The following is a 26,762-nucleotide window of genomic DNA, read 5'->3' as shown; positions in this document are numbered from 1 at the left end:
GCTGCGATCACACATTGCTCCCAGAAGCACGGCTGAAGCCTGAAGATGTGAATGAGACTTCCGTCGCCAAGACACTTCCAATTTTACACGGGAGAAAACCCGAACAACCAAAGACCTATATATATATATATATATATATATATATATAACTAAAGAATATGCATTAGCTATATTAATTTGATATAATAAAGGGAACAATAGGACAGGAACGGTAGGCACTTTTGTGCTCTTATGCACGCCCCTTATAGTCCTCTTAGGAATGGGGTGAGGTCAATGGTAGACAGTTTTTGGTTGAAGATTTTGGGATTTTGAGTAGAGACTATGGAGTCAGGTAATGGGTTCCAAGCATTAACAACTCTGTTGCAGAAGTCATATTTTCTGCAATCAAGTTTGAAGCGGTTGACATTAAGCTTGAATCTATTTTTTGCTCTTGTAATATTGCGATTGAAGCTGGAGTAGTCATTTACAGGAAGGATATTGCAATAGATGATTTTGTGTGTTAAACACAGGTCATGTCGAAATCAACGGAGTTGTAAGTTTTCTAATCCCAGGATTTCAAGCCTGGTGGTATAAGGTATTTTGTTGTTTTCGGAGGAGCGAAGAACTCTTCTAGTAAAATATTTCTGGACGCGTTTGATTGTATTTATGTCAGAGATGTGGTATGGGTTCCAGACTGATGAGCTGTATTCAAGAATAGGTCTGGCAAATGTTTTGTATGCTCTAGTTAGTAGTGTAGAGTTTTTGGAAAAGAAGCTGCGTAAAATTAGGTTTACTACTTTTAGATTCAATTTAATACTTTTAGATTTATCTTTAGATTTTAGATCTTCGGTTGATGGGTGAGCAGAAGCAAACGAAGGATGAATGGAGCTAAGATGAATGCAGCTGCTATCTCACCACCTTTTCTCTCTTCGTTCCTCTCCCCCAAATTAGCCGGCCGGAGACCTCTTTCCTATGGTTCACAGCCCCTTTAAAGAGCATCCATTTTATTATCTGGCAGAAGAGTAAATGGAAGATCTTCATCTTGATTTGCATTCTGCTGGTGATCTGGCTGCTCGTGGATTTCATCTACGCAGCTCCAGTAAGTTTCCTGAGAAAAGAATGTGAAAATGTAGCCTTGAAGGGGAATCATGCACTATAAATAGTTAGTGGTCGGACTCTGACAGTCATATGGGGAAAGAGAGGATATCGTGTCCCACTCCTCCGCTGACGGCCGGGTCAGGGAAATCCGAATCAGGCTTGCCTCTGCAGCTCTGCCCAAAGTCCTAGCAAAGTCCTCAGAGCAGGCAGGAGACCAGAAAGTGACTTCAGCAAGATATGTTTAGACTTTGCCTGACTCAGAGACTGCCAGAAAGCAGATCCTTTATATAGGCCATGGGGTGTGGCTCCATGACTCAGCACTCATTAAGGCCTGCCCCTCCCTTCCTTCTGTTGCCTCTGCCTATCAAGTCTTCTGATGCGAGGGTCACTCCAATCAGCAGCTGTTGGAAATAAACCTTCCTCAGGCTCGCATGCTGTGGAGGAGGGGGAGGGGTCTAGCTGCTCCGTTTGCCTGGGCATGGAGCCAGGGCTGGGACCAGGAGGTGCTCCCTCCTCCGCAGCCTGCTTGGGCATGGAGCCAGGGCTGGGACCGGGAGGTGCCCCCTCCTCTTCAGCTTGTCTGGGCATGGAGCCAGGACTGGGGCCGGGAGGCATACATTCCTCCATGTTCGGGAGCAGATAAGAAGGCCCCGGCTGCTGTGAGAGCGGGCAAGACACAACAGAGGAGGGGAGGGAGGGGAGGGAGAGAGAGAGAGAGAGGGAGAGAGATGATAGAGTTCAGTTTTCACTGGTTTCCTCCATCTTCTAACTTTCTTTACTCAGGGTTATCTGGCCATGAAGTTGGTCAACCCAATGAAATTTCATGGTCCATCTTGGTCCAAGCAGTCTCCAAATAATATTAACACAAGCTTTCAAATAACATGGACAACCTCAGAAATAAGGCAGACAATTTCAAAGGTATCATTGCCACTAGCATCTCCCAAGAAAAGGCCACCAGGAGCTCTCAAGAAAGGACCACCAAGAGCTCCCAAGAAAGGAAAAGGACCACCAGGAACTCCCAAGAAAGGACCACCAGGAGCTCCCAAGAAAGGACCACCAGGAGCTCCCAAGAAAGGACCTCTAGAAGCTCCCAAGAAAGGACCACCAGGAGCTCCCAAGAAAAACCCTCCAGCAGTTCCCAAAAAAGTGCCAACAACAGTTCTCAAGAAAACGTCATCAACAACTCCAAGTGAAGTTTCAACAACTATGCTGAAGAAAGTATCAACAACTCTGAAGAAAGTGAAGCCAACAATTCTGAAGAAAGTGAAGCCAACAATTTGGAAGAAACCCACCTCAAAGAAGCCATCTCCGTCTAAGAAAACACCAAAAGCAACTGTCCCAAAGCCACCACAACCAACTACCAAGAAATTATGGTCAACGTCTCCCAAGAAAAAAACAACTCCCCCCAAAAAATTTCCAACTCCTAGATTGATAACACCGAAAACACCCCCAAAATAATAGTTACCCTTCAAAAAAAGAAAAATTCTTGCAGGATACCACCAACACCAATAGTTAAGTACAACCTTCTGCTACCCAACAGAAATCCTGCCCTGTCCTTCACAGTCTATTTGAAATGCACCGAAGAGCCATTCTGGCTTCATCTTCCCTGTTGCCCTCAAAGGGTCTTCAGGAGTAGAAACAACTCAGTCTTCTATGACTTTGGTACCATCTTTCCAACTTTTTCACTTTTGTGGTGATGATGATGTTTCTCAGAGTTCAAAGCCAACTCCTGAAATACTTGCAGGTGGAGGAAGAGAGAAGACAGATGTGGAGTCAGGTAGGACTTCAGATGAAAGTAGCTTTCTGAACACTGTCCTAGTATTTCCAAAGAGGTGAAGAAGGAAGGCCCTTCCTTAAAATGAAATGTAGGTCGGGAGAAGTCAACGCCTTGTTAGTTGAAAACCCAGAGCCATGAATAGTTGCGATCCAGTTACGCATGTTTTCGGGCGTCACTTGAGGCAAGTCATACTATACAAATAAATATGACATCGATAGTCCTTTGATGCTTTGGGTGAGATAGTCTTTTTAAAAAAATATTAAGAAATCTTCATGTCGTAAAAAGCAAATCAAACGAGAGAAGGAAATGGAAATGGAAAGCAAGACAAAGCAAGGAGTGGAAAAAATAAAAAATATATTTGAGAAATATAATGACACCTGATCTTCTTTTCAACAGTTGCAATCTTATAGTCCTTCCTTGTCTTAGATTTTTTTTTTACAAGCCTCTGTAGCCCCTCATTTAATCCACATCTTTCTAAATCTTCGCACCCATCCGTTGTTTGTTTGTTTCTTTTTCTTTTAGAAAAAAAATGCTTTTAAAAGGCTGCTCTGGCGATCCCAGCTGAGTTGCCTGATCATCAGAGGCTTTTAAAAGCATTTTTTTACAACCTCTTCAGCCGAAGAGGAGATTGTAGAAAAAATGCTTTTAAAAGTAGAAAAAGAAAAAGTTGGCCACACCCACTCAGTCACATTACCCGCCCCCCACACATACCAAGCCACGCCCACAGAACCGGTAGTAACGAATTTTACATTTCACCCCCGGGCCACGCGTGTATCTTTCCTATGTACCAATATCAGTCTTTTAGCTGAAAAAGTCATTCTGAGAGTGAGATGGGTGGAACATAAATTTGATAAAGAAATAAAAATAAAGTCACAAAGAATCAGTTAACACCAAGCAAAGACAATGGGCGGGGTGGGAAACAGCATGGGAAGTTACAATTCACAGTTTTTATAATTTTTACAAATTGGGACTGCTGTAGATTATTGAGTCACCCAACAGATAATATTTACTATAGATTTGATTACCGTTCTTTTTTCAGTCACCTGGCCAGCAATATTTTATTGTGCCACCAGGTGGCAGGATTTCACAAAAATTCCATGATAGCCCGCCTGAAAACTAGGTGGGGAAACACAACTAAATGAACTAATGTTATTTCAAGACAGCTGACTTCAACAAAGGAAGAACAATTCCAGGGATGAAAATCGACAGGAAAAAAACATTGTAGACACTTGGGAAACTATAAAAAAGAAAAAACGAAGAGATAATAAAACCGGTTGTTAAACTAGTTGCAGCCCACCACTGGATGTATGGCTGATTACTAGAGAGATACATCTTGCCATTCTTTTATAAATAATTTTTATTGTAGTTTTTCTTTTCCATAACTCTAATACATAGTCAAACAGACAGTGTCATTTTTATATGCTTTGGATTAACAGTTCAAGTAAAATCTACATTATACACATATATACACATCCTCAACTACCTTATAAATATTACCTATTTTTGTTTCTGTTGTCTGTCCAACTACACCATTTTCCCCAAACCGCATAATATTCCAAATCGTCTTTTTCTTTCTTTCGAATCCTTTCTTTTAATTCTAAGGTTAGTTGATTCATTTTGGCACATTCAAATATTATTATTATTATTTTGCATTTATATCCCGCCCTTCTCCGAAGACTCAGGGCGGCTTACACTATGTCAAGCAATAGTCTTCATCCATTTGTATACTATATACAAAGTCAACTTATTGCCCCCCAACAATCTGGGTCCTCATTTTACCTACCTTATAAAGGATGGAAGGCTGAGTCAACCTTGGGCCTGGTGGGACTTGAACCTGCAATATTGCAAGCAGTTGCTGTTAATAATAGGCTGCATTAACCAGAGGCCCATTCAAATATTTTCTGGATAATCCATCCCTCTGGGGTTATGTTCCTTCCAATATTGCGCAAACGCAATTCTTGCTGCTGTTAGTATAGGTGGGATCAGATATCTTTTTTTTTTTTAAGCAAATTTAGTTTTTAATATTCCCAGGAGAAATGTTTCCGGATTTAACCCAATTTGGCAGTTTATTAAACCTTACATCTTGCCTTTCTTGTTTTAGAAGACAGATGTTCAGAAGCAAAGCAGGAGTTACAAAGCGGGGGGGGGGGAACTATCCTTGCTTCTTTTGACCTCTTCTGACCCCGCTGTCTTCCAGGACAATCCCACAGGCCGGCATTACAAACACAAAATGTGACTTTCCCAGCTTTGTGCCATGTGCTACCCATGACGCATATATAGTGAGAGGCAGGTGCCTGATCCACTTCTCTTTTGAGAGGCTAGGACTGTGGCATTCTGAGCTGGGCTTCGTTTGTGAACAGTTAGCATTTGAGAACCTGGGAGAGGGCCAAAAATCTTTGTAGCCCTGCACGGTTTGTTCCATTCCTTCCGTGATTTCTTGGACATGCAAAGGTCCTGGCCCTCTTGCTTGCAGGTCTTTTTCAACAACATTGCTCTGAATCCATTCTTGCAATTTAAGTCTGCTTTGTTTTTCTCTTTTTCTCTTTCTCTCCCCAGTTCCTGCCAGGGCCCCTGTATTATTCTTAAAATTGGCTCGGGAATAAAATTAAACCTGTTGTTGACAACGGTGTTGTGACCCAGGCCCAAGTAGGTAGTAGGAAACTCAATCAGTGTAAAAACAAAATTTATTCAAGCAGCTAAGAATTAATTCATTCTCAGCGCAGTCCAACTAAATTAAAGCAAATTCCTCCCAATACAGTTCCTCAGTCCTATCACCAACCTTGGGCCAATTAGGCAAACTGCCAAAGGCCTTTCTTGGCAAAAGTTCAGAAGACACCGATACAAAATAAACGCAAGAAGATGAAGCTATCAATGTTGTTTTCCGGCAAAGAGCCCAAATGCCATTGCTGGTCTTTAAGCCTTATGGGAGGGGCCAATCATCTCTTGGCCCTACTCCCGAGTCGTCCTCTTTGCTTGAGCTGCTCTTGCCTTCTGGCAGCTCTTCTCATGCGTGCATTAGGAACAGGCTTCTCCTGTTCCTCTGCCTCATCACTATCAGTCTCTGGAGGCTCTGGAGTCTGCATCTCACTCCCCGATGGCCCTGGTCCCACCTCTGCCTCCGACACAGAGTCTTCCTCAGCCTCCAGGACTGGCCCATGTTCTTATTCAGCCTCATCACTCTCCGACTCTGGTGCCAGCTCTGCAGGCTCCTGGCGGACCACAACAAGCAGAAATATCTGCTAGGACAGATTAATTCGCTGAATGTTTGATCTGTGGCATCTTTGCAACTTGGGAACATTTTTTCCTCTCATACCTGTATGTCTTTTATCAGCTGCTTAAAAACAAAAGGCATGTTTGCCCTTGGTGGGCAACCTCTAAGCATCTTTTTGACTTAGTTCAAAAAGTTTAAGCAGAGTTCTATCCGGTCCCGGATTTGAAAGGGAAGCTACTTACAACTAGGAACTTGCAAGAAAACTAAAAAACAAATAAAAATTCAAAACAATGTAGAGGCAAATCACTTCCTGATGGATAACCGGCCAAAGACTACAAAGCACGTTTTAATGGCTTCGAATAAGTGACTCCTGGTTTATGTCCCTGTAAGTGAAAGCAAGAAAAGGATCAGATAATCAAAAGAGCAGCCATTAGGGAGAAAATACAACTCGGTGACTCAACGGGCAGTAAAAAGATCTAATCGGTTACCAATTAACGGTCAAGAAGGAAAGGTAGCAGCAAATATTGCAGGTCCTACCAAGGACACAAAAACACGAAATAAATAACTATGTGATTGCGTGCCAATGGGTCAAGTAAACAGCTCTTTGAGATACAGAAAAGAGTGTACACGTTCGCTTATGAAAACTGTTATCATACCCTCTTGGAAAACCAGCAGTTCGGACCGCTTCACCCAAACCGGTAGCATAACATCACTGCAGTCACTGGGAGCTGAATCCAATTGCAGGTGGAGGGAAACGGGATTGTAACTGGTGGAAAACACAATCTCACCATCTCGATGGGCACAAAAGAAGAGAACCGTGGCTTTTGTTTTCTAAAAAAAACCCCAGTATTTTAAACAGGGGGGACGTGGTGGCTTAAGTGGGTAAGACGCTGAGCTTGTTGATGGAAAGGTCGGCAGTTCAGCGGTTCGAATCCCTGGTGCTGCTGCATAACGGGGTGAGCTCCCGTGACTTGTCCCAGCTTCTGCCAACCTAGCAGTTCGAAAGCATGTAAAAAATGCAAGAAGAAAAATAGGGACCACCTTTGGTGGGAAGGGAACAGCGTTCCGTGCGCCTTTGGCGTTGAGTCATGCCAGCCACATGACCACGGAGACGTCTTCAGACAGCGGTGGCTCTTCGGCTTTGAAACAGAGATGAGCACCGCCCCCTAGAGTCGGGAACGACTAGCACATATGTGCGAGGGGAACTTCTACCTTTACCTTAAACAGGGCTTCCTTTTCTTTAAAAAGCCACTGATGTGTTGCCAGGGGAAAAAATGGTGCTCTTTCGCCCATGTCCTTTTTATCTCCCCTACCTTTAGCTGGCTAGGTAACCTGGATTTTCTGTCCCTTGGATCACGGGGCTCAAATGCTCATTTTGTCTGCTGGTGTGGTGATTAACTGGAATTGCAACAGGAATGACGACTGCCTTTTCTAAGCCAAGAGAGAAGAGTTGAAAGAAAAGCCTTTTTCCGTGCCAAAGAACATGCTGTCCCATGCTGGACTCCTTTGTTCTAGGTGAGGGTCATTTTTTTTTTTATGTTGATCTTCAGGATACTGTAGGCAGTTAGCACCCACCCTCTCCTAGGAAAATGAGATATTTTAGGAAACATTAAAAGGGCAGAATATTTCCCCTAAAAGGGAGGCAGAAACTCAGCCCCCCTCCATCTTTGTCAATGGGCCATTAAGGCCTGGGCCAGTCTATTCTATATAACAAAGATCTACCTCCTTCAGGCAGAGCCAAAATAGGAATTGCCCAAAGCCCTTTCATTACATCATCACCCAGCAAGAGTCAACCAAGCCTGGGGCTCAAATGACAACCTACAAAGCTACCCCTGTATGGGCCCCATGGGAGTCTGACAACCAATCAGAAGACGAGCTCAGATTCAAAAGCTCAGAGAGAGTATAAAACTCAGGCGCTCTCAGCATCTTTTCCCTTTTTTCCCATCTTCGCCCAAGATCTTCAAGGCCTATTTATTTTTTTATTTTTGTCACAACAATATACATAAGCATCACACAAAATGATTATATAGTATATAAGCGTATATGTGAGGAAATATGAGGAAGTATAAGCATATATGTATAAGAATAAAAAACAATAGGACAGGAACGGTAGGCACGTTTGTGCTCTTATGCACGCCCCTTATAGTCCTCTTAGGAATGGGGTGAGGTCAATAGTAGATAGTTTTTGGTTAAAGCTTTTGGGATTATGAGAAGAGACCACAGAGTCAGGTAATGTGTTCCAAGCACTGATAACTCTGTTACAGAAGTCGTATTTTCTGCAATCTATGATCCTGTCTACCATTAAACCATCTTTCCAAGCAGCCGCCATGTTTCCAGTGTCTTCCTTCCCACTTGGAACTGCACCCAGATGGACATTTCTTCCAACAATACAATGATATTTCATCCCTCCTAAGCAGAACCCTGGACTTCCTTTTCAAAATATGTTAATATGTCAAATCTGGCTACTGTGCAGAATTAGTAGGAGGCAACAGAACTTTTATCAATTCAGACGACCTCAGTATTTTGAGTATTTGACTTCTTCAAAGTTCCTTCAGGCAAAAGGGAAAAAAGAAAAAAGAAACAATTTAGAGTCACCAATGATTTAGTAACCTGTTCCTCTAATTGGTGAAAAGCTTGTATGAAAAAGATGATGCAAGTTAGCCTTGCCCTTCAAAAGGTTTTCGTTTCAGTTGAAGAGATGCCACTTTGAAAAATGTAAGGGGAAAAAAATCTGGCATGGTTTTTACTTTGGAATTCTAAAATGAAAATAAATAACTCGAGGGATTAAATCAGGGGTGAAACGCTCTCGGTTCGGACCGGATTGCCCAAGTAGTAGCGATGGCAGCGGGTGATTCAGAGAACCAGTAGCAAAAATCCCTCCCCCCCAATGCCCAGCTGAGCCACGCGATCATCAGAGGCTTTTTTTTTACTTTTAAAAGGATTTTTTCTTTGGCCAAAAAATGCTTTTAAAAGTTTTAAAAAAGCCTCTGATGATCGCGCAGCTCAGCTGGGATCGTCAGAGCCTTTTAAAAGCATTTTTTTCTACAGCCTCTTTGGCCGAAGAGGTTGTAGAAAAAATGCTTTTAAAAGTAAAAAAAGAAAAAGTTGGCCACACCCACCCAGTCACATTACCCCACCTCCACCAAGCCATGCCCATAGAACCGGTAGTAACAAATTTTACATTTCACCACTGGATTAAATAATTTAGTATCTGGAGAATTCAAATAATTTAGTATCTGGAGAATTTGATTGGCAAATCAAATTCAGAAAAATATATGGGCTTTATGAAGTGCTTCCATGCGATGGCAAAATTTAAAAATGCTGCCGTTTTTCTTTTTGTTGGTGACTGAACCACAATTGGCTGACAAGCAGAAGATCCTAAAAGATCACAATTTTATTATTATTATTTTGTATGCTTTATTGTAATTGTTTTTACTGTGAGGCGTCAATCATTGAGTTTCAGATGGCATACATATTTAATAAATGGTTTTTATTATGTACTCCTCAGCTTCTCCATTTTCCTGTTTATTTTCCCTGTTTTTCCCTCTTTTTCTGTAGTTTATTTTTCAGTATTTCAAAACTTCTAAATTTGTTTTGTTCATTGTTTTTTCTAACACGTACCAAAACTCGTGCATCCTGATTTATTTTTTATGCTATTTACTTCCTCTATAAGAGGACTCTGGGCAGCTATTCATGTACACCCATAAAAACAGTGCAACAACATGATGAAAATTTTAATAATAAGTAACTTAGCTTAAGACCTCTTTTGTAAACTTTTATTGTAAAATAATACAAGTTTGATGTTTGTTCTTCTTTCGTGTTTTCAATATATAGTCATGTTTATTTTTGAGAAAAGTCAAATAATAAAAATGCTTCAAACATTAATATTTAAAACTGTAATTTATATTGGGAGGACATCTACTTTTTCCTTCTCTCCTTTAAACATTCTAAGGCAGCTAATAAAATAGTAACAATCTAAATGTATTTTATGTAAACACAGTATCATCGTATCAAAACGGAGGTTTGGATTGAGATTGTCTAGATCAGGACCCAGAATTCCCCAGTCAGCAAGGATTGCCAAGGTTGGACACCCCTGGTCAAGATCAACATTTAATAATATGTGAAAGGTTGAGCTAACTCTATATTAACATTTTATGGATATATATTTTAGTTTCTACAAATGTCACTTACTCATTATTCTATATATTCTGTTCTATTCTGCTCTGCTTTACTCTGTTCTGTTATTTTCTGTTCTGTTCTATTCATTATTTCATATTCTGTTCTATTATTTTCTATTCTAATTATTTCATATTCTATTCTATTATTTTCTATTCTATTCCAATTATTTCATATTCTATTCTATTCTAATTATTACATAGTCTATTCTATTATTTTCTGTTCTGTTTTATTCTATTCTAATTATTTCATATTCTATTCTATTCCAATTATTTCATATTCTATTCTATTCTATTCTAATTATTACATAGTCTATTCTATTATTTTCTGTTCTGTTTTATTCTATTCTAATTATTTCATATTCTATTCTATTATTTTCTATTCTATTCCAATTATTTCATATTCTATTCTATTCTATTCTAATTATTACATAGTCTATTCTATTGCTTTCTGTTCTGTTTTATTCTATTCCAATTATTTCATATTCTATTCTATTATTTTCTATTCTATTCCAACTATTTCATATTCTAGTCTATTCTATTCTAATTATTACATAGTTATTCTATTGTTTTCTGTTCTGTTTTATTCTATTCTAATTATTTCATATTCTATTATTTTCTGTTCTATTCTAATTATTTCATATTCTATTCTGTTCAATTCCAGTCTATTAATTATTTCATATTCTATTCCGTTCTGTTCTATTCTCTATAGAATAGAATAGAATAATTTCATATTCTGTTCTGTTCTAATCGTTATCAATTATCTTTCCATCTCCATCCCTCTATTCCCACAAAAGGCCACATCAGACTTCAATCCGGGTCATTGGGCAAAGAATTGCGGGCGTCTCATTGGTCCACGGCACCGAGGGCGGGATCTCAAGGAACGCCCCTCCCTACAGGGCGCATGCCTACGTCACCGCCCCACCCGCCCCGCCCAGCTTCCTGAGCGCGCAAAGATAAAACGACCCAAAAAGCTTTGACGTGTCAAGGAAGAAAAGAGACGCACGGGAACTGAGGGGCGAATTCTTCTGCGCAGGCGCCGTCCTCCTCTGACGTAAGCCGAGCTCCGATTGGTTGCTCGGGAAGAGAAAGATAGAGAGAGAGAGAGCTGGGCGAGGGAGGAGGCAGGGCTGAAAGGTGGGAAAGGGGTGGAGCAACCCGGCGTGGGCGCCCGAAAGGCCCGCCTCGGCGCGGTGACGTCAGGACGGCCGAGCGCGCATGCGCGCTAGCGGCGCGCGGTTCCTTCGCGGCTCCAGCTGTGGCGGCGGCGGCGGCGCGTCGTTCTCCTCAGCCGTGGCCGGGTGGGGGAGGGGCCCGGGCCGAAGGGTCAGCGGCGTGGCGGCAGGTGAGTGACCCGCCCCCGGCCACGCCCCTTTGCGCTCGGGGGCTGAGGGGGGGGGCTGGGGGAAAGCGGGGGGGGGTCGCTTTGGAGAGACGACGGTTAGGCCCCGTCTTGCCCCCCCTCCTCCGGCCTACCTCGCAGTATTGTTGTGGGATATGACGTCACAAGGCCACGGTGGAGGTGGGGGGGCTCGAGGCGCCTGTTCTCTCATAAAGGGGTTGTGTGTGAAGGAAAGAGGGGGAGGGGTCGCCCCTATGTTCCCCTCCCCCCCCCGCCTGGGTCACCTGGACAAAGTAGGGCATATAAATCAATAATAATAATAATAGTAATAATAATAATAGTAATAATAGTAACAGAGTTGGAAGGGACCTTGGAGGTCTTCTAGTCCAACCCCCTGCCCAGGCAGGAAAACCCGACTCCACTTCAGACCAATGGTTGTCCAACCCCTTCTTATTAAAAATTATCCGGTATTGGAGCATTTGCAACCAATAAAAATAAGGATGCGGGGATTCGGATCTGATAGAATAAAAAGAATGACCCCTCGCAGGGGTGTCCCAACTTTTTAGGGCAGCTTTTATAGGCCTGCGGACTTCCAACTGCCAGAATTCCCCAGCCCCCCCCCCCTCTTTGAAGGTTCATAATCCAAACTCAAGGGGTGTCCAACCTGGGCGGGCGGTAAGGTTAAAAGACGGACAGAGTTGGAAGGGACTTTGGAGGTCATCTAGTCCAAACCCCCATCCCCACCCAAGCAGGAGACCCTGCACCGTATCTGACAGAGGCCAGTCCAGTCTCTTCTTGAAAGCTTCCAAGGATGAAGCTCCCATAACTTCTGAAGGCAACTTCTGTTCCATTTGGAGGGACCTTGGAGGTCATCTAGTCCAACCCTCCACCCAAGCAGGAGACCCTGCACCGTTTCTGACAGATTGCAGTCCAGTCTCTTCTTGAAACCTTCCAGTGGTGAAGCTCCCACAACTTCCGAAGGCAACTTCTCTTCCATGGGTTGATGGATTTCACTGTCAAGAAATTTCTCCTTATTTCCAGGTTGAATCTCTCCTTGATCAGTTCCCATCCGTTATTCCTTGTCTGGCCTTCGGGTGCTTTGGAAAATAGCTTGACCCCCTCCTCTCCTCCAAGACTTCCAACTCCCAGAATTCCCCAGCCAGCTCCTGGGCTTCATAAGCTAACTCAGAGGTGTTGGTAAAACTTGGCAATTTTAAAACTTGTGGGTGGCTGGAGAATGAACCTAGAATAAGGAGAAATTTTCTGAGAGCGAGAACAATCAACCAATAGAACAGCTTGTCTTCAGAAGTTGTGGGAGCTTCATCACTGGAAGCTTTCAAGAACTAGACTGGACTGCCATTTGTCAGAAATGGTGCAGGGTCTCCTGCTTGGACAGGGGGTTGACCTACAAGGTCCCTTCCAACTCTGTTAATCTTACAGCTCTCCCAGGTTGGACACCCCTGAGTTAGATTATGAACCTCAGGAGCTGGCTGGGGAATTCTGGGAGTTGAAGTCCACAGGTTGTCAAGGTTGGATCCCCCTGCTCTACAGCAATGTTTTTCAACGTGGGCCACTTTAAGAGGGGTGGACTTTTATTGCCAGAATTTCCCCAACCATACAATTTGAAACATGCTGGCTGTCAACGTTCTGATGGGCGAACCTAAGCAAAGGAAGCGCGAGCAAGACGATCTAATCTGTGAATGCAAAACTTTATTGAGTACATCATTTCAGCACTGATGGGGGCAAAGCCAGATCTAACTAATTCCTGCGTAAACCCACATAATTAAAAATATAGAATTCTCCCTCCCTCTATTAGAACAGGTAACTTTGTCCAATTGAATCGCTTTGTATTGTTATGAGAAAAATGTCTTTAGCTCTGGCAAACACCTGCCGAAGTGTCCTTGGCTCTCACAGCTGTCTTCTTGATGTCTGGAGACCAACATGCGTTCTCTTCCTTCCCCCCTCCCATTCGTTGGCAAGCTGAGAAGCAATAATGGTTGCAACAGCAAAAGCTTTGAATCTTGACACTGGCTGGGGAATTCTGGGAGTTGGGAACTCTACAATTAAAAGTTGTCCGGTTTGAAAACCACTTGTGTGGAGTAGCAGTTTTCAACCATGTTGGTGGTCTCAGAATCCCTTTGCGTTCTTAAAAATGACTAAAGACCCCAAAGAGCTCTGGTTGACGTGGGTTGTGGCTATTGATATTTCCTGCATTAGAAATTAAAATGGAGACATTTTTAAACATTTATTTGACTTTGCAGACCCACAGAGAGGGTCCCAGGGACCCCCCCCCCACTGGTCCCCAAAGCACACTTTAATAACCGCAGCTCTAGAATAATGATTCTGAACCTTGGCAACTTTAAAATGCATGATTCCAGCTGCCAAAATTTCCCCAGCAAAGTCCCCGGCAAGTACTGATTTAGGAAATCTGGGGCTTTAAATCCACCTTTAAAACATGCTGATTTAGAGAATTTTGGGAGTTGGAAGTCCTCACATCTTCAACTTGCTGAAATTCAAATGTACTTCTCTAGAACAGTCTTAATAAATAAAATTATTTATTCAATTTGTATAGCCATCCATCTCAGTCAATGACTCTGGCTTACAAGTCAAAAAATATATAGTTCAAACTATAAAAACCATTTTAAAGCAATAAAAAAATATTAAAAAACAAAATAAAAATATATTTTAAATGAGACCAAAAGCAAGCAATTTAAGCAATCTGGATTAAAATCTAGGCTAATTTTTATACCCTTTTTTTTTTTTTTGCTTGCTTTCTGCCCTATTCTCTGATTTCAAGAATACCTGGCCGATAACGACTCTTGGGCAACTCAGAACCTTGCATGTCCTTTTGTTGTATTTTAATTGCCTCCAATAACTAAATTAGCGATTTATGGGATTTTTCCCCTAATGGTCAGACGTGACTACAACTGCTTTTTGTTAGCAATGCTTTTACTATGGTAAAAATCTAATTGGAATAATTTTTAATGAGCGTAATGGTATCTTATCAGTAGCGGTAATAATCACCCTGCGAATCTGGCAGGTGGAGTGTGACATACATGCTGTAGTTCAGCATTCTGTACCTGGCATTCTTCAAATATTTGTGGATTGCAACATCTGTGTCATCTCCAGCAAGCATGGCCATTGGCCATTGCCTATAGCTAGGAATGAAAGGAATTGTAGCTCAGATACAGGTGTATGAAGATAGATATAAATCGATATGGATCTACGGGCTTGATGCTGCCGAGAAATAATGTATCATATCACGTGGACGTGAATGATAGAAATGTCGTAATTATGACAACAGCCTTGAGTGATAGAGGAACAGAGACGCTGTTGACCTGGTGCCGTATAGAATAGAATTTTTATTGGCCAAGTGTGATTGGACACACAAGGAATTTGTCTTGGTGCATATGCTCTCAGTGTACATAAAAGAAAAGATACGTTCATCAAGGTACAACATTTACAACACAATTGATGGTCAATATATAAATCATAAGGATTGCCAGCAACAAGTTATAGTCATACAGTCATAAGTGGAAAGAGATTGGTGATGGGAACTATGAGACAATTAATAGTAGTGCTTCAGTAAATAGTCTGACAGTGTTGAGGGAATTATTTGTTTAGCAGAGTGATGGCCTTCGGGAAAAAACTGCTCTTGTGTCTAGTTGTTCTGGTGTGCAGTGCTCTATAGCGTCGTTTTGAGGGTAGGAGTTGAAACAGTTTATGTCCAGGATGCGAGGGATCTGCAAATATTTTCACGGCCCTCTTCTTGATTTGTGCAGTATACAGGTCCTCAATGGAAGGCAAGTTGGTAGCAATTATTTTTTCTGCAGTTCTAATTATCCTCTGAAGTCTGTGTTTTTCTTGTTGGGTTGCAGAACCGCATATATTGGTTTATGGATTTACAGTTAAGTTTATATAAAGGTGAGTTTATATCACTTTAAGATTCCCTCACTACTTTTCTAAAGAATTGGTAAGAGCTAGTTTGGTCTAGTGGTGAAGACATCGAGCCGGAAGAACATGAGTGATGCCTTATAGCCATGACAGCCCTCTGGGTGACTTTGGACCAGTTCCTCTTTCTCAGCCCAACCCACCTTACAGGGTTTTTGTTCTGGGGAAAATAGAAAGAGGAAGGTATGTTGGATACGTTCACTGCCTTGAGTTATTTGTAAAAATAATAAAGGTGGGATATAAATTAAATTATAGAATAGAATTTTATATTGGCCAAATGTGATTGGACGCACAAGGAGTTTGTCTTGGTGCATACGCTCTCAGTGTACATAAAAGAAAAGATACGTTCATCAAGAATCATAAGGTACAACACTTAATGATAGTCATAGGCTACAAATAAGCAATCAGGAAACAATAGCAATATAAATTGTAAGGATACAAGCAACAAAGTTACAGTCATACAGTCATAAGTGGAAGGAGATAGGTGATGGGAACCATGAGAAGATTAATAGTAGTACAGATTTAGTAAATAGTTTGACAGTGTTGAGGGAATTATTTGTTTAGCAGAGTGATGGCGTTCAGGAAAAAACTGTCCTTGTGTCTAGTTGTTCTGGTGTGCAGTGCTCTATAGCGTCCTTTTGAGGGTAGGAGTTGAACCAGTTTATGTCCAGGATGCGAGGAGTCTGTAAATATTTTCACAGCCCTCTTTTTGACTCGTGCAGTATACAGGTCCTCAATGGAAGGCAGGTTGGTAGCCATTGTTTTTTCTGCAGTTCTAATGATCCTCTGAAGTCTGTGTCTGTCTTGCTGGGTTGCAGAACCAAACCAGACATTATATGTCATCAAGTTAGTGTTAGCTTTTGGCGACTGCATAAATATAGCAATAGCCCTTATACTTATATGCCGCTTCACAGTGCTTTTACAGTCCTCTCTGAGCAGTTTACAGAGCCAGCACATTGTCCCCAACAATCCAGGTCCTCATTTTATCCACCCCGGAAGGATGGAATATATATTTTCTACGTGATGATCTGTCCCCAAGTTGGTCCTTTAGATCTTCCAAGGGTGCCCCTTGCTGCTGGTCATCCTCTTCTTTTTCCCTTCCACCTTTCCAGCATCAGCCTTCTCTGGAGAAATGGGTCTTTGCGTAATGTGACGACAGTAGGATAAAATTGAGCTTTGTCGTTGTGTGTTTTGAATGAAAATTTGGGATTGATTTGTGCAGTCATCATTGGTTTGTTTTCCTGGTTGTTTGCTAGGATAGCCTAAGAGGAGCTCAGAAAGTCTGCTTACTGTATGGAGATACTGTTAATAATGGCAATTTACTATAAATTGTGTCCAGTGTGGCTAAAAGTAACAAATTCAACGTTATGTCAATACAGGAAATGACCTTAGAAGCCAGGTTTTAAGTGCACACTGAAAATGATATGACATATTCCAGAAGGATATTTCAGATTCTTTAACCATATCCCCTGTGCCCATCCCTCAGGTGAACTGGTGAGAAAGCCAGAAAAGGCACCACAGCCTTTGAAGAGAATATTCACAATGCTCACAGGGTATTTATGCAAGCTGTAGGGTGGAGTAGGATTATACTTTCAGGAAACAATATTGAATTGAAGCCTTCAGTGGGGGGTTTTCGGTCGTTCAGCAATGTGGTTCTGCTATACAGAAAAAACAATAATTAGGCGTGCCCGCACTATTTAGACAACTGGGTAGCTTTTTTCTTGAAATCTTTTGAGCTCCTAAAGTATCAGTTAAGTATTTGAATAAGTATTTAAAAATATAAGCTACTCTTAGCAAAAGCGCTTGTAAGCTCTACAGAGCATGCAGATACTGGAACATAGAATAACAGGAGTGGAAGGGACCTTGGAGGTCTTCTAGTCCAGCCCCTTGCTCAAGCAGGAAACTCAATTTCGGACAAATGGCTGTCCAGTCGCTTCTTGAAAACCTCCAGCGATGGAACACCCACAGCTTCTGGAGGCAAGCAGTTCCACTGATTAATGGTTATCAATGGCAGGAAATTTCTCCTTAGTTACAGATTGAAACGGCCCTTTATGATCTTCTTGTCTTGCCCTCTGGTGCTTTGGCGATACTTATACTGACTTATTTTATTTTTATTTTTATCTCTTATTTGCCACTGATCTCACTATGGGGCAACTTTAGGCAACTTACAGCAATAAAAAGAAAAGAATGTGAACAAAACAGAAGTAAAATAATGGAACAATAAAATAAAGAATGAAAAAGAACACAAGTATACATACTTGTAGTTACTTTCAGTTATATATTTATATTTATTTATAGTAGATAGGATGGTATCTATTTATTTTATTCATTTTTATTTATTTATTTTTGTCACAACATCATATAAAAAGGATTATATAGTATATAAACATATATATGAGTAAATATTAGGAGGTATAAGCACCAATATATATATATAGGAAGAAGAAAAGAAAAGAAAAGAAAAACAATAGGACAGGAACGGTAGGTAGTCCTTAACTTACAACAGTCCATTTAGTGACCTTTCAAAATTATGATGGCTCTGAAAAAAGTGACTTGTAATCATTTTTCTCACCGAACAACCATCGCAGCATCTCTCTGATCACATGACCAAAATTCAGACGCTGTCCCAAGGTCACGTGATCAATTTTTGCGACCTTCTGACAAGCGGAGTCAATGGGGAAGCCAGATTAGTTTTACAACCACGTTACTTGCTTAACAACTGCGGTGATTCAATTAACAACCGTGGCAAGAAAGGTCGTAAAATGTGACAAAACTCACTTAACAAATGCCTCACTTCAACAACAGAAATGCTGGGCTCCATTGTGGCCGTAAGTCAAGGACCCCCTGTACTATGACACGAGTGTCATCCAAAAAGCATGAAAAGTACGTTAGCTTCATTCAGAAACAACTGCTTAAACGAGATAACTGCCCTGTGTAACTATGTATATAAAATGTGTTATAAGCATTTTCAGAAATACATTGAATGAAAAGAACATGCTAGTAATTTTAAAAGAAACATCGTACATAAAACAAGCAGTGGGCTGCTAGTTCCGACAGCTTACATATTTGTGGCTTATTAAAATTCCAGCTGAGTCCATGCAATATCTTCAATTATAAATGATAGCTTACCAAAGACAATAGATAGTTAATAGTATGTGCTAAACCAGAAGCAAATTAAGCACAATTATTATGTCTTAGCCTGATATAGGAACCAAGTCGGTGAATATTCCAGTCATTGTTTGTTGTGAGTCAGAGAGGTGGGGAGGTTGGGTTAGCTTTTGAAAGTGCCCTTTACTTGTAAATAATGTTTTAAATGGTCACACGATGTTCTCTGTTTTTTTTCCTGTCCTCTCCTCTTATTATATAAGTCATCTGGAATTGGGTGGCCTCTAAATTCAATGCATTATGTAAGTTAATACTCTTAAATTATCTAGGGCCACGGTTGTCAAATTTAACAGATTGCATCCACTCCCTCCTTTTAGAAAGAAAAGCTATTTTTATTTTAGTTTTAGTGGCTTACAATAGTCTCTGCTTGAGGGAGGGCCCATGCCTCTGGTGAGAGCTGCAGGCTCCCAACTATTTATGCAGTGGAAACATTTTAAAGGCTGAGCTTGTAGCAACTTGTTCGTAAATTTTGCAGAATTGGTTTCAGACTTCAGTCTTAATTATACGAGGAACCGGGAGCATATGCTGTTTGTGCTCTTGCAAAACAAAACTTCGGTTTTCTCACTCTTTATTTGACTTTGTAAGTGGAAAATAGGAGAAGCTACAGCTTGCCCAGTTTCTACCAGTTGAGGAAGCTGGGTTCATTTTGAAAAAAACTGTTCATGTTTTTCAAGCAACGTTAATATTTTTAATGGGAAGTTTTGTATTTATGAAAACATTTTTTCTCATAATAGAGTATCTTCTACAAGGTAGCTATGATATACAATTTTAGGAGACAAACAAGTTAACTCATACTTAATATAATACATCAAAGATGCATCTTAAATAATGCCCTGCATGAATTTTCCTTAGAAATGCATAAGAGCTCTGTATTATGCAAAAAGTTAATTCATGGCAGAAGGATTGCAGGCTGTTGTGTTAAATGGATTTGGGGCTAAAACAGAATTACTGAATCAAAGAGAAAAGCCCTGTGGAGCAGATAAAAAGAACTCCAGATTTTGTTTCCTATAATGGCTAGCTATTTAAAAGCTGCCTTTCTTAAGGATCTGAGAATAACATACTGTACTTTTCTCTCTCCCTCTTACTCCTTCCCTCTCTCACACTCTGTGTGTGTGTGTGTGTGTGTGTGTGTGTGTGTGTGTGTGTATTTGGATATTACTCCAGTACTGCTGAAGACACATAATTGAGAAATAACAAGTAATGTTTGCTTTTTGTGGAGTCATGAATTTTGGACTTCAAAAATGTGGACCTTGACATATCCTAGAAGTGACAGTTTTGCCAAATTCCTCTGATCAATGAAGCAGCTTGAATTTAAAGTGCAGTTGGAAACTATGGCAGGAAATATATTCCCCAAACTGGATCTGGAAACCTGTGAAAAGAGAGTATTGGTTTTTTCCAGGCTGCAGTTATTATAACCTACGGATATCAGTAAATCCCCCACTGAACTAAGTTGAACATTTTCCTTAGACACTGGCTTTTTAAAAAAATATCATTACCTTCATTATCCAGCTGTCAAGAGCAAATCTTAAAGAATGATACTTAGGTTGGTTCCAAAATTCAGTAAAGCAATATTAGGATTAACCAAAATGGTGCAAAGGAGCATGGTTCTCTTGAACAGAGCAGGGAAGAGGAGAAAACAAACAAATCCCATATTTAGCGTAGGTATTTTAGCACCAATTACTCTACATAATATAAAGCAGTGTTTTTCAAACTTGGCAACTTTAAGATGTGTGGATTTCAACTCCCAGAACATCTGGCTGGGGAGTTCTAGGAGTTGAAGTCCACACATCTTAAAATCGCCAAGTTTGGTCCTCCCCCTTCCCCACACACAAAATCTTAGATATTTTGTTTTACAGTAATTATTTTTCTTCCAATTCAAAGACTGAAAGCAATTCAAATAGGACAAGCACTAATGTGTAACTGAGGAGCAGGGTTTCCAAAGGGAATATTTTCATATCTTTTCCAAGTATAAGGATAACCAACTTGGTGCGCTCGTCATCATAATCCTAGCCAACATGATCAGTTCGAGCCATGCTGGTTAAGGAGGCTATGAAGATCAGTCTGTATAATTGGATTACAGAAGGCGAAATAGGAGAATCTGATTCTGAAGAAGACTCACAAAGTAATTTGATGGAGGACCTGGGACAAATAAGCTAGAGAGGAGGGGTTTCCAACCTTAGCAACTTTAGCCTGGTGGACTTCAACTCCCAGAATTCCCCAGCCAATTGGCTAGGGAATTCTGGGAGCTGAAGTCCGCCAGGCTTGAAGTTGCCAAGGTTGGAGACCCTTGCTATAGAGAACCTAATCTGTGCTGTGGAACAAAAGGTATGGAAATTTGCCAAATATGTACATTTTGGCTTCAAATCGTTGGAAGCCCCTTATTATTTTGTATGTGTTGTTGTTAGTTGCGAAGTCATGTCTGACCCATCACGACCCCATGGTCAACGTTCCTCCAGACCTTCCTGTCCTCTACCATCCCACAGAGTCCATTTAAGCTCACACCGACTGCTTCACCCAGCTACCTCGTTTTCTGCCGTCTCCTTCTTCTTTTGCCCTCCCATCGTTCCCAGCATTCGGCTCTTCTCCAGGGAATCCTTCCTTCTCATTAGGTGGCCAAAGGATTTGAGTTTCCTCTTCAGGATCTGGCCTTCTAAAGAGCAGTCAGGGTTGTTCTCCTCTAGGACTGACCGGTTGGATGGCCTTGCAGTCCAAGGGACTCGCAGGAGTCTTCTCCAGCACCAGAGTTCAAAGGCCTCCATTCTTTGGCGCTCAGCCTTCCTTATGGTCCAACTTTTACAGCCATACATTGCAACTGGGAAAACCATAGCCTTGACCATACGCACTTTTGTTGGCGGGGTGATGTCTGCTTTTTAGTACGCTGTTTAGATTTGCCATAGCTTTCCTCCCCCGAAGCAAACATCTTTTAATTTCTTGGCTGTACTCCCCATCTGCGATGATCTTGGAGCCCAGGAAAATAAAATTTGTCTCTACCTCCATTTCTTCCCCATCTATTTGCCAGGAATTGAGAGGGCTGTGCTTAAAATCTTGCAGCTTGGCAAGAAAGCAAAATGCCATACAATATCAGATCAGAGATCTTTTCGCTCTCTGCCTGAAAATTTAATTTTACAGTCATGGCCTACGGACATTAATAAGTCTCTCCTAATTTGTCAAATCCTTTTTTTAAAATCAGTGATTATTGTCACATCTTAGAGTAGCATTTCTCAGTCACAGCAATTTTAAGGGGAATGGACTTCACACACACACACACCCCCGAGGTTCAATTTGTATAAAATATTCATTCTTAATTAGTTTTCTAAATTGGTCACTCTTGAGCCCGGAAAGAGACAATGTCCAGAATTCCTCATGCTGGCGAGAGAATTTGGGGAGTTGAAATCCATACATCCTAAATTTCCTGAGGTTGAGAAACCTTGCCTTAGAGCTATTGAATCCACACTTTTAATTTTTTTTTTTTAATTGTTAAATTTCCTTTTTTTAATCTTACCTTTTCCAGTGAATATATTGATAAAATATTAAGACGGAAAGAATATAATCTCCCTGGCTGGAATTGAATCAATGTCATAACAGCAGTCGGTGATTTCACTGCCAGGTCGTAAACTTGTCATTTAAAAGGTGGCTTTCCCCAATGGCTGTGATGTGAACATCTCTTTACATGAACCTTTACCAGGCAGGTATCCTCCAAACCAGGGGTCTCCAACCTTGGCAACTTTAAGACTTGTGGACTTCAACTCCCAGAATTCCTCAGCCAGCAAAGCTGGCTGATGAATTCTAGGAGTTGAAGTCCACAAGTCTTAAAGTTGCCAAGGTTGGAGACCCCTGCTCCAAACCAGGGGTGTCAAACTCAAAATCTGGCCCACGGGGCCAGCCTGGAAATAGCAAAGGACTGGCCCGTGGTGCCTCTGGGAGCCAAAATGGGACAGGGGACCACTCTTGCAGCACTCTGCCTTCCAAAATGCGGGACAGGGTGGCTGTGTGTGGTCCCCCTGCACCCTGTTTTGGCCATCCAGTCCAAAAACAGGGTGCGGAGGGAGGCACGCACGTCTGTCATCCCCCCCCCCCACTCCAGCCAGCCTGCAGAGGAGAACTACAATGCTAATCCGGTTTGACACCCCTGCTCCAGACCATCTGAACTACAATTCCCTCATATTGGCTGCAGAAGTTGGGAGTTGCATCCAAACACATCTTGAGAGCATCGGACTAAATACTGTATCTCCTGCCCTTGGGACCGTAATAATCAGCTGTCTCATGATAAACATGAATCTCGATCTCTGCTCCGGCTTGCATCAGGTGCACATTCCTGCTCTGTTCGGCCCTTGGGGAACCAGGTATGCTGTCCCTATTTGCCAGCTCTTGGGTTAGTTGAGGACTGGTCAAGGCGGTCGGTTGTCATGATTCTGGTGTATTTGTGTATGGAAAAAAACCACACACTTGTCATCCCGAGCCTGTACTCTGGAATTTCTTGGAACACTGTGTAGGGATTACACGTGGTTGCAGGCATCTGATTGCTGTTCCGTTCCAGCTGTGATGCAAGGCTATAAGCTATTGCAGTTAAGATCTCTCCTTGAAGGCTGCCTGGAGGTGAGTTGCTCTCTAGAGACCGTTTTTTCCTTCTGCCTCTGAACTGTTAAGCGGAAACTCCTTGGATGGTAGCTCTTTATTCCATTCCCATGTGATTTCTGTTTACCAAATGTTTACTGTGAGTAAAATGCAGAGTTTTCTATAAAGTGGGAGATTATTTTTATATAGTTTTTTTTCCCCCCTCGGGAGTGAAGTGCTTCATGGATTAGACTGTACTTTTACATGACGTTCAGCAAATGGAAGTGTTTTAAAGGGGAATTTCCCGATTTGTTCTGTTGGAGTTCAGATTCAGCATGTGTGGATGATGTGCCTTTTTTTTTTTAATTTAGCTTATTCCATGTACCTCTTTTCCTGTTTATTAGCGTACTTCCTCGGGGCAGTCTTTGAAGAAGAAAAAAGTGAATAGCAGCTTTGAAAATGCCTGGTTTATGACAGCACCTGTGACTCAGTGGCATGTAGTGGTAGAGTTTTCAATGTATTCTAGTGGCTTAGAAGACAGATCTCTTAACTTTCTCTTTTCTCAGGATTGTCCCCTCCATAACCTCATCCACCGGAAAAGAACCTAATGCAAGGCATCATTGCATCCGATTCATCTAGAACAGGGGTCTCCCAACCTTGGCAACTTTAAGCCGGGCTGGAGAATTCTGGGAGTTGAAGTCCGCCAGGCGTAAAGTTGCCAAGGTTGGAGACCCCTGGTCTAGAAAATGGGGCTTTTTAATGCTTGAGGGAGAGTGGCGTATTTAACTCAATGTCCATACAGTTTGTCTTAGTGATTATTTTGTTTTTTGAAAGATTTTACACTAAAAAAATAGACAATGCCTTGTTACTAACGTGCTGTTTGGAAGCAATGTAAGTTGTAGATACTTTGTCTTGAAAAATAGTCCTGGGAAATAATCTATATCGTCCCTCTGGAATTGTAGACTCTGAGTGTCCCAGCCGATGGGAGTTGCAATCCCTAAACTTTAGGAGGGGGCCAGATTGAAGAAGGGGGTTCTATGGGCACAAATCCTTTTGTATTGATTAGGATTCCACTGCCACTATGATAGCATGCGAGGCTTATAATTAATCACTGGTTTGCTCACTTCGACAAGATACAGTTTCCTTCTGTCAAATGGGTAGGAAGCTTCCCCGAATTAAGGGAAGCTTCTTCCTTTTAAGACCACAGATGAGTGACATAAATACCGGTGAGTATTTAAGCTAGGAACACTATTTGTGGGTCCTTGGACCTAAAAGGATTCTTCAGTTCAAAGCAGACCTTACTAAGCTTGTGACCTGCTTTGCTTATCCCTGACTTTTACCTTCGCTGCCTGTTGAGTGTGAGGCACTGCTGCCACCCTCTGTCCTTGTAGGAGAAGCGGTTGTGTGGCCTCACACTACTTCCTTTGTGGTTGCACTGAGATTGTTCTCTTTCCTCAGATAGCGACTGGGATCTGGGAACGCTGTACTTTTAAGAGCAACTTCCATGGACAAGAGAACATCTTGCGGCTTTCAGCGGCGAATGGGGTCTAGAAGGATTTCTGCCACAAGCTTCACGGGAGAACCAAAGCTGGCTCTTGTGTCCCGGGACCAAGGGCTCTAATTTTGCAAAGCGCCAGCTTTTCCGCCAATGCAGGACAAGAGAAGGAGCACACCTCATTCTTGCAAAGAGACGTTGCGTACTTCCGAAAATTCAAACAAGACTTCTCCTGCCAGCCTTTGGAGAGCTGTTTCTGGGCACAGCTCTCCCTGCCCTTCCAGTGGCTTGTGCAGTGACCCATCGTGTAACCATCTCACCCCTAGCCAGTCTTCCCAGTCTCTGTTTGTGCTGCAGCCTTTTTCCAGAGTAGATCATGGGGGTTCTTGGCCGCCCCAAGCCCACCAGAGGAAGGGTGTGAACTCTGAAATGGCCCCTGGGTTAGGCCAGAGACCTGCTACACACTCAAAGTCGTTGGTTGATAGGGGAACGGACTGACTGACTGCCCAGGGCAGCTTCTTCCTGCCTCAGGAATTTGCAGGGCGCTGGCTTAGCGTGGCCCAGCCTGCCCTTTTCCCCTTCATCATGTTTCTACTGCTGCCCTTCGACAGTTTGGTCGTTAACCTGCTGGGCATTTCCCTGACGGTCCTCTTCACTCTGCTTTTGGTCTTCATCATTGTGCCAGCCATCTTCGGAGTCTCCTTCGGCATCCGCCGTCTCTACATGAAAACTCTCCTACAGATCTTCCAGGTGAGTTCACCCTGCTTTTAACATTCCCGGGGGCTGGGGCAGCAGCCGGAGACTGGGTTGTGCCAGCAGCCAGCACAAAACGAACGAATCCGAGCTCTTGCGACACGGGTCTTGTGCGCTCGATTAGGAAATGGGGAGTTTCAGGCAAGTCCAGCTGTACCAGGGGTTGACAGCGTCACTGGAACTTGTGACGTAAGGACAAATGGAAGATGTCCTTGGCAGGCAGGTACGTGGTGTTGCTTAACCATTAAAATTTCCCCTGCATGGGGATTGCTTTCAGGTAAGATGGCCTCGTAACACCATATCCTCCCTCCCCCGCCATCACTTTTCAAAGATGGAAAGTTGGGGCGGGGGACATAAGAACAAGCTATACATCATGTCGAGGGTCACCTTGAAGCCACTGCATGAAAGAACCTCCCTCATTTTTCCATTTTTCACTTTCTTGAGGGCTGCCTCGCCCGGAAACTCAATGCGCACCCTGGGACCCTGTACATCCGTTACCACCGTTCATTAATTCTACCGGAGCCTTGGCTGGTGCAGTCACACAAACAGCTATAATCTAGGGAGCCAGTCACTGGGAAATTACGTCTCCTCTTTTCTTTCTTATTCCTCCAAAACCCTCATTTCAGCCCAGAGTCAGAACACACATGACACTTGCGAGTTTTAACTTAAAATAAGAACGTTTATTACTTCAGTTTCCCCATTATTGTTCATTAATTTCGAAATCGTCTAAAAATCAAATCGTCGTACTATGTAAATAGATCGTGTCGAAAGCAGGTCCTGCTAACGGGTTAACGGTAATAAACTATGGAAAAATAAAAACAGGAAATAAAGGAGAATTAAGATGCCATTGTTAAAACCTGGATAGCAGAGTGCTTTTAGAGATTTTCTTTGGTTTCCTTTGAAAGGAAGTTAGTGACATCAGTAAGATCTTTTTTTATTAAAAAAAAATTAGGATATTTTAACAGCATTTCTGGGTCAGTGTTTCCATGCACAACAACTTCAAAATCCTTTTCATGCCCTGGCCACCCTAGTTCAGATTCTACCATGTTGTGATTGTTTGACCAAGTAATTTGTACTTGGTAATAGACATTTTATTTTATTTATTTATTTTATTTATTTATTTTAATGACATTTTCTGTCAGGGATGCGGTGGCTCAGTGAGCTAAGACGCTGAGTTTGTCAATCGAAAGGTCAGCAGTTCGGCAGTTGGAATCCCTAGTGCTGCCGCATAACGGGGTGAGCTCCCGTGACTTCTCCCAGCT

At 42.0% G+C, this 26,762-nt stretch overlaps 1 protein-coding gene across 1 annotated transcript in view; it reads left to right on the top strand.

The window, feature by feature from the left end:
- Positions 1 to 11,428: 11,428 nt before the first annotated feature.
- GPAT4 (glycerol-3-phosphate acyltransferase 4) overlaps positions 11,429 to 26,762 on the top strand; it is a 35,525-nt gene continuing 20,191 nt past the window's right edge. The window contains exons 1-2 of the mRNA XM_058194650.1: positions 11,429 to 11,585; positions 24,711 to 25,497. Coding sequence (XP_058050633.1) covers positions 25,333 to 25,497 — 165 coding nt within the window. The 5' untranslated portion in view covers positions 11,429 to 11,585; positions 24,711 to 25,332. The remainder of the gene's footprint in view (positions 11,586 to 24,710; positions 25,498 to 26,762) is intronic.

This window comes from Ahaetulla prasina, chromosome 9 (assembly GCF_028640845.1).
Source record: "Ahaetulla prasina isolate Xishuangbanna chromosome 9, ASM2864084v1, whole genome shotgun sequence".
Lineage (NCBI taxonomy): Eukaryota > Metazoa > Chordata > Lepidosauria > Squamata > Colubridae > Ahaetulla > Ahaetulla prasina.
This window is presented reverse-complemented; position numbering and strand designations above follow the sequence as displayed.